This window comes from Papaver somniferum, chromosome 3 (assembly GCF_003573695.1).
Source record: "Papaver somniferum cultivar HN1 chromosome 3, ASM357369v1, whole genome shotgun sequence".
Taxonomy (NCBI): domain Eukaryota; kingdom Viridiplantae; phylum Streptophyta; class Magnoliopsida; order Ranunculales; family Papaveraceae; genus Papaver; species Papaver somniferum.
The window spans coordinates 138,434,754-138,448,637 of NC_039360.1; the positions used below are offsets into that span (position 1 = coordinate 138,434,754).

The window sequence follows — 13,884 nt, forward strand, 5'->3', positions numbered from 1 at the left end:
TAAGTCGGAAACATGGTAAGAACGATGAATCCCTCCATTTTCAGGTGAAATGGGATGTAAATTATCAGATTATGGTAACTCGGGCCATATGACCCTTACTCGAAATTTGTGCAATAAATATTATGGAGACTGTGACGATGACCAGACTACCCTTATATGAAATATGTAAAGTAAATATTGAAGACTCTGAAAATGACCAGATTACCATTGGGTAATTTGGTCGATTTCAAGGGCACTAGAAAATTTTTCCCCTTTTTCCGGCAAGGGTATTTTGGTCATTTTCAAGGGCACACCGAAAATTTCTCGCCATTTCCGGCGAGGATAATTTTGTGAATTTTTAGGGGACTTGAAAATTTTCCGCATGTGCCGCTCGCTGGTGATGTGCAAGATGTTGATTTTCAGCTGTTGGATTAGAAACTCGAGTATATTTACCAACCTAAAGATGAAACCCTAATATTTCATTGTTTTCTCTCCGCTGCTCTCTATCTCTTTCCAAAAGTCAGTGAGAGTACCGGTGTGTTCCCTAAAAACCCTAAGCTAAGGTATTTCTTCCAATTCCATCTGTACTCTGTTTAAATTTTTGTTTTGGCGTCAACACTGCAGTGATTAATTGAGTCATGGTTTGGTTTATTAGATGAATGAATGAGAATGAATAAACTTCTATAGAACCCTCAATATGTTAGTGATTTTGTTTTTTTTTTCTTTTTTTTTTTTTGATCAAATCAAATCTTGAGATTTTCTTTATGTTGTTAGTAATTTAACAAATGAAGATATATTTAAACATTTCATTGTCAAATCTACCCCTTTATTTTTTTTATATTTTTTTTGTATAAAGAAATTGAAATCTCATGGATTTTGATAATCCAAAATCACAGAGGTCCGTGGGTGAAGCTTTAGAAGATAGAACTAGCCAATTAACTGACTCGGTTCTTCATCACATCCTTTCATCATCACCCCTTGATATCAAGGATGTTGCTCGTACTTGTGTGCTATCTAAAAAATGGAAGCACATATGGACCTCTATCCCAACCCTCGATTTCCGATTTTGGATATTAACTCCTTCAACACCGGAGATCAATAAATTCATGGATTTTGTAGACAGAACATTGCTTCTTCATCACAAATCAAATATTGTAAAGTTTGAGCTCAACTTATTCAACCAGTTTCTTCTTCATCACAAATCAAATATGAATGCGTCACGGGTTCATTCATGGATCTAATATTTAACCAGTTGTGATGTCCAAAATCTCAGTTTCTATGTAGGGTTTTTTCAAAAAATACCTTTATCTCTTCCTGTATCTCTATTTACATGTGAGTCATTGACAAAATTGGAGCTAAGTGAGGGTCTGCATTTGGCCTAAAAACATTTCTTTTCCGCATCTCAAGAGCCTTACACTCTCCGGAATCCAATTTGGTAATAATGGTTGCTGGAATAAGCAACCTTTTTCCTCTTTCCATGTCCTTCAAGAGTTGATTTTGAAAAACTGTTCTTGGTTTGGTATGAAGGAATTCAACATTTTAACTCCACTATTAGAAGTCTTGGAAATTGACACCAACGGTTGTCGTCACCGGGATTTAGAATATTGTGAATTCAAAATTCATGCGCCACTTCTAGTATCTCTCATATGTAGTGGTGTCGTGGCGAAGGATTACGTCTTGATGTGCAGCTTTCTAGTACTAGATTATGCAGAAGTTTCGTTCACCATATCTGATGACGAATCAGGAAGGTGGGAGCAAAGGATAAGTCATGTTATAAGAAAGTTTGTTGGAGCACTTTCACGTGTCAGGCAGCTATCATTATCATTATCTGTCAGCAGAACAGAGGTCAATTATTTTTAACAGTCTGTGTAGTAGCTTCTATGTGTTATATGGTTAATCAGACTCCTCAAAACTGATATGTTTTATTGGCACTTCATTTGGATAAATAGGCTCTCTCCGTTGCAGACGATTTTGTTAGCAACCTACCTACATTTCAAAATTTAAACAAGTTAAATCTGTGTTTTGGAGCAACCAAAGATATACGAATATATGCATTGCTCGGAGTAGCACCTAATCTGGAGTGCCTTGTATTTTCTTTGGAAAGTGTGCAAAACTTTTGAATCTGAATACCTTTTATGCTTTCCAAGAAAATATTATTAATGTGTTTGTATGTCTATTTTTTAACTACAGGTCGACCATTTATGTGATGACGACAAAGAGTGTGATAAAAGTGAAGAATTGTTTCGACACTTCCAGTCAGTTCGGTTCGTGGAATTCATTGGTAGAAGGAGGGAGTCAAGATAGGCAAAATTAATCTTGAAGTATGCAGAATCCTTGCAGACGATGATTATTGAATACTATGTTCCGACAATGAAAAGCAAAAAACTGGTTATGTCGGAGTTGCTAAGCTTTAAAAGAGCCTCTAGGAAATGCAGGGTTAAATTTGTCTGTAACTTGTGATAAAGGCATGAGATTTCCATAATCAACATGTTTTTTTCCAGAGTAGTTATTTGTATTTAGTCTTGGTCCTCGACAGTGCATTTTGAATTTTTTTTGGCAGAAAACAGGACACAGTTGCTTTATGGAGAGAACATGGCATGATATGTTAGTTTTTGAACTGCCGTCATCTCTGATTAGATGTTTCTCCTATCGCAAAAGAGAGATCATTTCCCTTTCTATGTATTTCTCTTGCATAACACAATTTGATTTGTTGTATGTAAGCTGTCTTTACAATGACAACACTATCAAACCTGCTGTTGAAATACTTTATCAAACATGGTGTTGACTTAACAGGTACCTTGAAAGATACAATGTGGAAGAGGCAGAAAGTCTGGAAGTTTTTGAAGCTATCCAGTGGAGCAACTCTAGAAATCTACCTTCCATCTGTATTAGAAGCGACTCAAGTAATGTATGCCATTTTTTATTTGAATAAAACAGTTGACCAGATTAGTTGGTCTGCTTGCTCCATTATGGATGATTGTCTAGTCTTAGTTAAACACACCTAATTTTCTAAGTTTGATTCTAAGTTCGAGTATATCCAGAGAGAATTAAATTCATCTGCTGACAAAGCAGCTGAAAACAATAGAAGGCCGGGTGTAACAGGTTCTTGGCTTCCCCATGTCCTGAACCAAAATTTGTAATCTTTCTTTTTCACTAAAATTTGTGATAAAGGCATGAGATTTCCAGAATGTTTTGCTCAATTCTGGAAGATCGGAATGTATGTCGAATGTCAATACTGAGTAGTGTGAACTTAAACATGCATTGTTCGGTATATGGTTACTCTTTATACCTTTCTCGGTACTATATATTTAACACGTCAAGAACAATCTGCTTTGTCCAACATCAAATAAAGTGGAAGGTATTGCCCAGGGCCCGATACCGAGCAGTGTGAACCTGAAAATGTCTAGTTTGGTGTATGATTACTCATAATATCTGTCGGGGGACTATATATTTAGCAGTGTACCAAAAGATTTGCTTTGTCCCATAGGAAACTGAAACAAGATCGGATAACCATACATGATGATTTTCGCGATTGTACGTATTTGGGTTACTAATATCGAGGTTGATTGAAATGGACTAAGGATTGAAAGAAGTCGTATTGAATGATTTTGCGCAAGTACGCATATTTAGTTTTACTTTTATAAAGATACCGAAATTTTACAATTATAACAAGGCGTAAGGAAAAAACAATCAACTTTTGATGCATTTTCTTAAGAATAAATGACTTCTTATACGAGCATTATTGACTGGATAAAGTATTTTAGTTTTTTTACACACATATATATATATATATATATATATATATATATTCATATGAAATTTAGTGACTATTCATTCATATTTTCATTGGGCCTTTAAGGAGTAAATTCCTTTTAATTCATTATGTATTTAACGAATATATTCATTTAGCCCCTTTATCCAAGTAGGAACAAAGAAAAATTATTAATTTGACGAGGTTATTCATTTGTGGAACATTCGTTTATCGAGCTAAGGCTGTATCTCATGTACGAAAATTTAATTAAAATAATCACTTATACGAAAATTTAATTAAGATAACGGTTAAATTGATGGACTTCATTGCGAGATTTTTTTTAAGGATTAACGGTTAAGGATCGCCTGAGATCCTTTTGTCCTATATGGCTGAATCGTGCTAATAAGAGCCTATACCTAAAAAGAGGAAAAATTAACGTGCCCATCAATTATTACGAAAGTACGAAGTGATTAGCTAATATTGCACATGAAAATACAAAGTGACTGGCTTTTTTTGCACATTAAACATCAAATACAAATGTAAAATTATAATGTAAGTGTGTATAACATTTATCTTTCTGTCCTTTCTTTTTGTAACCCTGAAATGATGAACGTGGATCTCCGACTCTATAATTTCCAACTTCCCATCATCTTTTGCAGCATTTTAAGGCACCAATGGAGGAGGCTTACATAATCATCCCTTATCAATGCAAAGGATAAATTCTCTCTCTAAAAGTCCGTCAAATCCTAGACGTAGTAGTTATTAGCCATGTCCCAGAACCAAATACTACCACCATCTACTGAGGTTGACATCTCAGGGGACCCACTCACTCGAAAGCTGCTCCTACCCCTAGGAAGCTGAAATCGAAAAAAAGAGAGGGAGAAAAGCAAATATCTTTTCAGATGATCATAGGGGGAAGACTACGACCTAGAAATCTTGTAATAAGTACTATACCAGGTCTTGTCGTGTCATCTAGAGGGAAGAGACCCCAGTATAGACCGGGGGAAGCACACATCAGTCTATGGGTCCAAATCCTTACCGTGTCATGATGGGTTTCTCACACCACATTGGATAGTGAAATTTCCTACAGATTATACTCTAATATTTTTTCAATCTGCGAGAAGAAATGTGTTTCTCTTAATAAATATTTTGAGGGATAGAGATAGGCCATGTGATTGAAATCCATCGACGGCTGTCATCTAATTTATCTAGTCATACAGATTGACATCCGTTTGTCTCTGTCAAATATTCTATCATCCATCCATTTTAGATCCAACTGTTATTATTATTATATATTATGCATTCCGAGATCGAAATCTGGCCGGGAATGGACCACAATAAGACGGAAGCTTGGTAGAACGATGAATCCCTCCATTTTCAGGTAAGATTCCGTCGTGATATTCTCCGAAACCGAAAACAAACCCTATTCTGGCATATTGTACGCATACCCCGACTCCGAGATCGAAACCTAACCGGGAGTGGACTAGTATAAGCCGAAGAGTTGGTAAAAATGATGAATCCCTCCATTTTCTTGAAAGATTTCTTTAGAGTATTATCTGAAACCTTAAACAAACCCTATTCTGGCATATTGTATGCATAACATGGCTCCGAGATCGAAACATGATCGTGAGTGGACCATTATAAGTTGGAAACTTGTTAAGAACGATGAATCCATCCATTTACATGTAACATTCCTTTGGAATATTCTCCGAAACCCAAAACCTTCCATATTTTGGCATATTGTATGCATAACCTTACTACGAGATCGAAACTTGGCCGTGAGTGGACCACTATATAGTTGGAAACCTGGTAAGAACAATGAATCCATCAATTTACAAGTAAGATTCATAAGGAATATTCCCCAAAACTTTAAACATACCCTATTCTGGTATATTGTATGCATAACCTGGGTCGTTGATTGAAACCTGGCCGTGAGTGGACCACTATAAGTCGGAAACTTGGTAAGAACGATGAATCCATCAATTTATAGGTAAGATTCCTTCGAAATAGTCTCCGAAACCTTAAACAAATCCTATTCAGACATATTGTATGCGTACCCTGGATCCAAGATCGAAACATAGCCGGTAATGGACCCCTATAAGTCGCGTTTCTCGGTAAGAACGATGAATCCCTCCATTTTCAAGTAACATTCCTTCAGAATATTCTTCAAAACCTTAAAAAAACCATCTATGCGTACCCTGGCTCTGAGATCGAAACCTGGTCGGTAGTAGACCACTATAAGTCGGAATCTTGGTAAGAACGATGAATCCATCAATTTACATGTAAGATTCCTACAGAATATTCTCAAAAACCTTAAACAAAGCCTATTCGGGTATATTTTATGCATAACATGGCTCCGAGATCGAAACCTGGCCGTGAGTGGGCCACCATAAGTCGGAAACTTGTTAAGAACGATGATTCCATCCAATTACATGTAACATTCCTTTGAAATATTCTCTGAAACCTTATACAAACCCTATTTTGGCGTATTGTATGCATAACCTGGCTCCGGGATCGAAACCTGGCCGTGAGTGGACCACTATAAGTCGGGTACTTGGTAAGAACAATTAATCCATCCATTTACGGGTAAAATTTCTTAGGAATATTCTCTGAAACCTTAAATAAACCCTATTCTGGCATATTGTATGCATAACATGGCTCCAACATCGAAACCTGGTCGTGAGTGGACCACTATAACCCGAAAACTTGGTGAGAACGATGAATCCATCCATTTACAGACAAGATTCCTTCGGAATATTATCTGAATCCTTAAACTAACTCTATTATGGCATATTGTATGTATACCCTGGCTCCGAGATCGAAACGTGGCCGAGAGTGGACTACTACAAGTCGGAAACATGGTAAGAACGATGAATCCCTCCATTTTCAGGTGAACTGGGGATGTAAATTATCAGATTATGGTATCTCGGGCCATATGACCATTACTCAAAATTTGTGCAATAAATATTATGGAGACTGTGACAATGACCAGACTACCCTTATATGAAATATGTAAAGTAAATATTGAAGACTCTGAAAATGACCATATTACCATTTGGTAATTTGGTCGATTTCAGGGCACTAGAAAATTTTTCCCCTTTTTCCGGCAAGGGTATTTTGGTCATTTTCAAGGGCACACCAAAAATTTCTCGCCATTTCCAGCGAGGATAATTTTGTGAATTTTTAGGGGACTTGAAAATTTTCCGCTGGTGATGTGCAAGATGTTGATTTTCAGCTGTTGGATTAGAAACTCGAGTATATTTACCAACCTAAAGATGAAACCCTAATATTTCATTGTTTTCTCGCCGCTGCTCTCTATCTCTTTCCAAAATTCAGTGAGAGTACCGGTGTGTTCCCTATAAACCCTAAGCTAAGGTATTTCTTCCAATTCCATCTGTACTCTGTTTAAATTTTTGTTTTGGCGTCAACAAATGTAAACTCTAATTTCCAAAAGAAAAAAAAAACGTTTTTTAGATGAATGAATGAGAATGAATAAGCTGCTATAGAACCCTCAATATGTTAGTGATTTTGTTTTTTTTTTCTTTTTTTTTGATCAAATCAAATCTTGAGATTTTCTTTATGTTGTTAGTAATTTAACAAATGAAGATATATTTAAACATTTGATTATCAAATCTACCCCTTTATTCTATTTTTTTTTATACAGAGAAATTGAAATCTCATGGATTTCGATAATCCAAAATCTCAGAAGTCTATGGGTGAAGCTTTAGAAGATAGAATTAACCAATTACCTGACTCAGTTCTTCATCACATCCTTTCATCATCACCCCTTGATATCAAGGATGTTGCTCGTACTTGTGTGCTATCTAAAAGATGGAAGCACATATGGACCTCTATCCCCACCCTCGATTTCCGGTTTTGGATATTACCTCCTTCGACACCGGAGATCAATAAATCATGGATTTTGTAGACAGAACATTGCTTCTTCATCACAAATCAAATATTGTAAAGTTTGAGCTCAACTTATTCAACAATATGAATGCATCACGGGTTCATTCATGGATCGAATATTTAACCAGTTGTGATGTCCAAAATCTCAGTTTCTATGTAGGGTTTTTTCAAAAAATACCTTTATCTCTTCCTGTATCTCTTTTTACATGTGAGTCATTGACAAAATTGGAGCTAAGTGAGGGTCTGCATTTTGCCTAAAAACATCTCTTTTCCGCATCTCAAGAGCCTTACACTCTCCGGAATCCAATTTGGTAATAATGGTTGCTGGAATAAGCAACCTTTTTCCTCTTTCCATGTCCTTCAAGAGTTGATTTTGAAAAACTGTTCTTGGTTTGGTATGAAGGAATTCAACATTTTAACTCCACTACTAGAAGTCTTGGAAATTGACACCAACGGTTGTCGTCACCGGGATTTAGAATATTGTGAATTCAAAATTCATGCGCCACTTCTAGTACCTCTTATATGTAGTAGTGTCGTGGCGAAGGATTACGTCTTGATGTGCAGCTTTCTAGTACTAGATTATGCAGAAGTTTCGTTCACCATATCTGATGACGAATTAGGAAGGTGGGAGCAAAGGATAAGTCATGTTATAAGAAAGTTTGTTGGAGCACTTTCACATGTCAGGCAGTTATCATTATCATTATCTGTCAGCAGAACAGAGGTCAATTATTTTTAACAGTCTGTGTAGTAGCTTTTATGTGTTATATGGTTAATCAGACTCCTCGAAACTGATATGTTTTATTGGCACTTCATTTGGATAAATAGGCTCTCTCCGTTGCAGACGATTTTGTTAGCAGCCTACCTATATTTCAAAATTTAAACAACTTGAATCTGCTTTTTGGAGCAACCAAAGATATACGAATATATGCATTGCTCAGAGTAGTACCTAATCTGGAGTGCCTTATATTTTCTTTGGAAAGTGTGTAAAACTTTGAATCTGAATACCTTTTATGCTTTCCAAGAAAATCTTATTAATGTGTTTGTATGTCTATTTTTTAACTACAGGTCGACCATTCATGTGATGACGACAAAGAGTGTGATAAAAGTGAAGAATTGTTTCGACACCTCCAGTCAGTTCGGTTCGTGGAATTCAGTGGTAGCAGGAGGGAGTCAAGATGGGAAAAATTAATCTTGAAGTATGCAGAATCCTTGCAGACGATGACTATTGAATACTATGTTCCGGCGATGAAAAGCAAAGAACTGGTTATGTCGGAGTTTCTAAGCTTTAAAAGAGCCTCTAGGAAATGCTGGGTTAAATTTGTCTGTAACTTGTGAGAAAGGCATGAGATTTCCAGAATCAACATGTTTTTTTCCAGAGTAGTTATTTGTATTTAGTCTTGGTCCTCGACAGTGCATTATGAATTTTTTTGGCAGAAAACAGGACACAATTGCTTTATGGAGAGAACATGACATGATATGTTAGTTTTTGAACTGCCGTCATCTCTGATTAGATGTTTCTCCTATCGCAAAAGAGAGATCATTTCACTTTCTATGTATTTCTCTTGCATAACAAAATTTGATTTGTTGTATGTAAGCTGTCTTTACAATGACAGCACTATCAAACCTGTTGTAGACATACTTTATCAAACCTGGTGTTGACTTAACAGGTACCTTGAAAGATACAATGTGGAAGAGGCAGAAAGTCTGGCAGTTTTTGAAGCTATCCAGTGGAGCAACTCTAGAAGTCTACCTTCCATCTGTATTAGAACCGACTCAAGTAATATATGCCATTTCTTATTTGAATAAAACTGTTGACCAGATTAGCTGGTCTTCTTGCTCCATTATGGATGATTGTCTAGTCTTAGTTAAACACACCTAATTTTCTAAGTTTGATTCTAAGTTGGAGTATATCCAGAGAGAATTAAATTCATCTGCTGACAAAGCAGCTGAAAACAGTAGAAGGCCGGGTGTAACAGGTTCTTGGCTTCCCCATGTCCTGAACCAAAATTTTTAATCTTTCTTTTTCACCAAAATTTGTGATAAAGGCATGAGATTTCCCAAATCAGTATGTTTTTTATAGAGTAGTTATTTGTATTTAGTCTTGGTCCTTGACAATGTATTTTGAATTTTTTTTGGCAGAAAACAGGACACAATTGCTTTATGGAGAGAACATGACATGATATGTTAGTTTTTGAACTGCCGCCATCTCTGGTTAGATGTTTCTCCTATCGTAAAAGAGAGATCATTTCCCTTTCTATGTATTTCTCTTGCATAACATAATTTGATTTGTTGTATGTAAGTTGTCTTTACAATGACATCACTATCAAACCTGGTGTTGAAATACTTTATCAAACATGGTGTTGACTTAACAGGTACCGTGAAAGATACAATGTGGAAGAGGCAGAAAGTCTGGCAGTTTTTGAAGCTATCCAGTGGAGCAACTCTAGAAATCTACCTTCCATCTGTATTAGAAGCGACTCAAATAATGTATGTCATTTTTTATTTGAATAAATTTTTTGACCAGATTAGCTGGTCTGCTTGCTCCATTATGGATGATTGTCTAGTCTTAGTTAAACACACCTAATTTTCTAAGTTTGATTCTAAGTTCGAGTATATCCAGAAAGAATTAAATTCATCTGCTGACAAAGCAGCTGAAAACAGTAGAAGGCGGGGTGTAACAGGTTCTTGGCTTCCCCATGTCCTGAACCAAAATTTGTAATCTTTCTTTTTCACCAAAATTTGTGATAAAGGCATGAGATTTCCAGAATCAGCATGTTTTTTCTAGAGTAGTTATTTGTATTTAGTCTTGGTCCTTGACAATGCATTTTGAATTTTTTTTGGCAGAAAACAGGACACAATTGCTTTACGGAGAGAACATGACATGATATGTTAGTTTTTGAACTGCCGTCTCTATGGTTAGATGTTTCTCCTATCGCAAAATAGAGATCATTTCTCTTTCTATGTATTTCTCTTGCATAACACAATTTGATTTGTTGTATGTAAGCTGTCTTTACAATGACAACACTATCAAACCTGGTGTTGAAATACTTTATCAAACCTGGTGTTGACTTAACAGGTACCTTGAAAGATACAATGTGGAAGAGGCAGAAAGTCTGGAAGTTTTTGAAGCTATCCAGTGGAGCAACTCTAGAAATCTACCTTCCATCTGTATTAGAAGCGACTCAAATAATGTATGTCATTTTTTATTTGAATAAAACTGTTGACCATATTAGCTGGTCTGCTTGCTCCATTATGGATGATTGTCTAGTCTTAGTTAAATACACCTAATTTTCTAAGTTTGATTCTAAGTTCGAGTATATCCAGAGAGAATTAAATTCATCTGCTGACAAAGCAGCTGAAAACAGTAGAAGGTCGGGTGTAACAGGTTCTTGGCTTCCTGAACCAAAAGTTGTAATCTTTCTTTTTCACCAATGAATTAATTTTGTTACACCCCAAAAAAAAAAGAAAAATATGATAAACCCATGATTCTCACTAAGATGAGAGAAACTGCTGAAGTTTATGTTGGTCTAACTGCGCCGGATGCTGTTATTACCGCCCTGGCTTTGTATCACTTTGAAAAAACGTATCACTGCTGAAATAAGAACTACGTTTTTTTTTTACTCGGTAAAATAAGAACTAAGTTAGTTGTACGAGGAAGAGTAAGTTGTTTTTTACTGTTATGAAGAATGGTTTAATGAAGTTGATTGTCGCCTTGTCATCAACGTTTTGGGTCTTGGGGTCGTTCCATTATTTTAGTTGATCTAACATGATAATGGTTTTAGTAAAACCCTGCACTGACCGATATTTAACAATAGATGGAAATGATGTTCAGTGGGAAAACCCTACGAGCGGAGGGAACTTCCTATCTATGTTTTGTTGAATTATGGCACAGCTTCTAGAATATTTATTTCGTATAGTTCTATGAATATTTTGGATAAAAGGACACAAAATTTTGAGGGAAATCAAGATAGTTATCTATCTATCAATGGGGGAGTTGAAACTGCTATGGCTAGTGAGTAATTCCTACACTTGTGTCAAATCCTTGGATTGTAGGGGTAATGGAATGGGAGGAACACGAGCGGCCACAATTATATTTAGGTGTCGAGGACACTAGAAGTTGTTCTAGGATCCTCTACATTAGCCTTAACAGTGTCAAATCCATTTACAGGTAAGATTCCTTTGGAATATTTTACGAAACCTTAAACAAACCCTATTCTGGTATATTGTATGTATACCCTAGCTCCATAGATAGACCTCATGTTCTCACTTTGGTGAACTGGGTTGTAAGTTATCATATTAGGTTAAATTATGTTTGGAAGACACATCCAAAGGTATATTTATGTCTGATACCACGAGCCTTGCAAAGATTTTGTGCTGAAGACCGATGGCCTGGGTCCCACTATGTAAGTCCTTATTTATGCCTTTAACAAAATAAATAAATAGACTAATAAGACCCTTTTTGGTCTCTCTCTCCACACTCTGTACACACCAAAAGAAGAGTCTTGGTCCCCTAAAGGTCTATCTAATTTGTACAGCAATGGAGGGTCTTGTCCCCGGAGGTTTATCGAATTTTTACATCGATGAAGGTCTTATCCCCAGAGTGCGGAACCATCTTTCGTCATAATAGTCGCACCATATCAAACCGTTTTCCCCCGTTGTACTCAGGAAGAAGCTCGGATTTACCGGAGAAATACTGATCCTGGAAACCGGTTTGATATGGTGCGACTAGATCATGACGAAAGGTTCCTCCTCCCCTTATGCGATGCCGAAACCGCTTTTTCCCCTTATGAGATGCAGCGAGGGCCGACACAACAAGGAAACCGGTTCCTCCCCGTTGTGTTATCAGCCCAAGTCCAGTTGAAGTCGGTAGCCGTATAATCCTCGCGACGAAACCGAGGGACGATACATGTCTGCAAAGAAAATGTCTTGTATCTACACAAGCCGAAGACATCTCAATTCAGCAGAAATGAAAACAACTCATTAATATCGATAAGTAGATTCATACGTTGGCTCACAAACTAAACCCTTCCCATGTTGAGGAAAGTTATTAGAAATGATCATGATGGAAATCTCTGCAACTCAACGAAAAAACTTAATAGTTTCAACTACTATTTTTCTCTCCATCTCTCTCCTGTGTAATTTCGACTCAGATTTTGGTTTGGCCAGTGGAAACATCACTTGAACCCACGACGACTAGGCCGTAGATTTATCCTTGCGAAGAAAACTCAAAAAGAAAGAATGATACAATAAACAAAATTTAGATTCTTAAACTAAACCCACAATCATATATTTTTGTAAGAAACCAAAGCTAAATATACAAAGATATTATTACCTTCGACAACTTCATTGAAGATTTGATTAGTGTAAAGTAAACCCTATCACTCCTCCACGACTGCTTCACTTAGAAGGGGAAGGACTGAATGGCTTTTTCTCAGAGAGGAATATAAAACACCTCGGACCTCAGGCGGACTTTTGATTCTCCCCCTAACATCGGAATTTTGATTAATCCATTCAATGAACATGTAACCCTAATTGGGAGGGAAAAAAAAGAGTCTTAGGCTGGGTTTGGTAATGTTTTTTTCCCCAAAAAGCACTTTCCAAATTACTCTGTAGTGTCTAGGACTCTAGGGGTACATTAATGGAGATTGGAGATCATGAAGGGTAGAAAATTACTGGTAAAATTTAAGGATTAGGATTTTGAAAATATAAGGACTCTATGCAATGTAATCTTCTTACTTTCGAATTTTATTTTATGAATAAAAATTAGGTGTTAGCTTTGGATGGTTGCGATAACAAAGAATTAAAAATTCTCAAATCGGAACACTTAAAACAAAGGTTGAACAATAACACTACTAGGAAGCATAGGTCTGTAATGTCCAGTGCAGTCCAGTCTCCAGTAGGTGAAAACACATGTGATAAAAAGTAGTTCTTCCCTCATAATGGAAGTGCATTTCAATGTACAAGTTACCAAGTGAAAAGAGAAATTTGCACTTTGTATAATACCAATCAATAGGTGAAAACGGAATTTAGCATCTTGGCATAATAAGGGTACCCCTTGTAGTCAAGAGGAATTTTAATGAGTAGTCTGTAATTTCTAATGAGTCGTTTCATTGAGCCTTTTTCTTTTAATGAGTTGTTTCAGTAGCAATGTTGTCTTGCTTTTCTGAAACTCTATGGTTTGAAATTAGACTGGTGCGGTGTTAAGTTGTATCAAAATACCATGTGCTTTCAAACAAAATATACAT

At 36.4% G+C, this 13,884-nt stretch overlaps 2 protein-coding genes across 19 annotated transcripts; both read left to right on the forward strand.

Annotated features, from left to right (window-relative positions):
* The first annotated feature begins 480 nt into the window (after positions 1–480).
* Positions 481–2,596, forward strand: LOC113357504. 3 transcript variants are annotated; one of them, XR_003363652.1, is made up of 2 exons: positions 481–542; positions 2,170–2,596. XR_003363652.1 is itself a non-coding variant. In XM_026600918.1 (2 exons), the coding sequence occupies exons 1-2, from the start codon at positions 1,501–1,503 to the stop codon at positions 2,097–2,099; spliced, it is 495 nt and encodes a 164-aa protein (XP_026456703.1). In that variant the 5' UTR covers positions 1,297–1,500; the 3' UTR covers positions 2,100–2,596. The 3 variants fall into 3 exon arrangements, 2 of the variants coding, with proteins under 2 accessions (XP_026456703.1, XP_026456704.1); XM_026600918.1 differs by lacking the exon at positions 481–542 and adding an exon at positions 1,297–1,824 and having other exon boundaries at positions 1,929–2,596; XM_026600919.1 differs by lacking the exon at positions 481–542 and adding an exon at positions 1,297–1,824.
* Positions 2,597–6,952: 4,356 nt separating this feature from the next.
* Positions 6,953–11,103, forward strand: LOC113357505. 16 transcript variants are annotated; one of them, XR_003363657.1, is made up of 7 exons: positions 6,953–7,105; positions 8,705–9,416; positions 9,540–9,615; positions 9,779–9,850; positions 10,012–10,126; positions 10,484–10,554; positions 10,716–11,103. XR_003363657.1 is itself a non-coding variant. In XM_026600920.1 (5 exons), the coding sequence occupies exons 2-5, from the start codon at positions 9,821–9,823 to the stop codon at positions 10,925–10,927; spliced, it is 441 nt and encodes a 146-aa protein (XP_026456705.1). In that variant the 5' UTR covers positions 6,953–7,105; positions 8,705–9,820; the 3' UTR covers positions 10,928–11,103. The 16 variants fall into 16 exon arrangements, 1 of the variants encoding a protein (XP_026456705.1); XR_003363659.1 differs by lacking the exon at positions 9,540–9,615 and having other exon boundaries at positions 8,705–9,192; positions 9,307–9,416; XR_003363661.1 differs by adding an exon at positions 7,395–7,950 and having other exon boundaries at positions 8,705–9,850.
* The last annotated feature ends 2,781 nt before the right edge of the window (positions 11,104–13,884 follow it).

Excerpts from the sequence above, each read along its gene's own strand:
- LOC113357504 (XM_026600918.1), top strand. The coding sequence starts at position 1,501 with ATGAAGGAATTCAACATTTTAACTCCACTATTAGAAGTCTTGGAAATT. Across the intron at positions 1,825-1,928 it reads TATCTGTCAGCAGAACAGAG|GCTCTCTCCGTTGCAGACGA; the intron begins GTCAATTATTTT and ends TTGGATAAATAG.
- LOC113357505 (XM_026600920.1), top strand. The coding sequence starts at position 9,821 with ATGTTAGTTTTTGAACTGCCGCCATCTCTGGTTAGATGTTTCTCCTAT. Across the intron at positions 9,898-10,011 it reads GAGATCATTTCCCTTTCTAT|GTACCGTGAAAGATACAATG; the intron begins GTATTTCTCTTG and ends TTGACTTAACAG. Across the intron at positions 10,127-10,490 it reads TTAGAAGCGACTCAAATAAT|GACACAATTGCTTTACGGAG; the intron begins GTATGTCATTTT and ends GGCAGAAAACAG.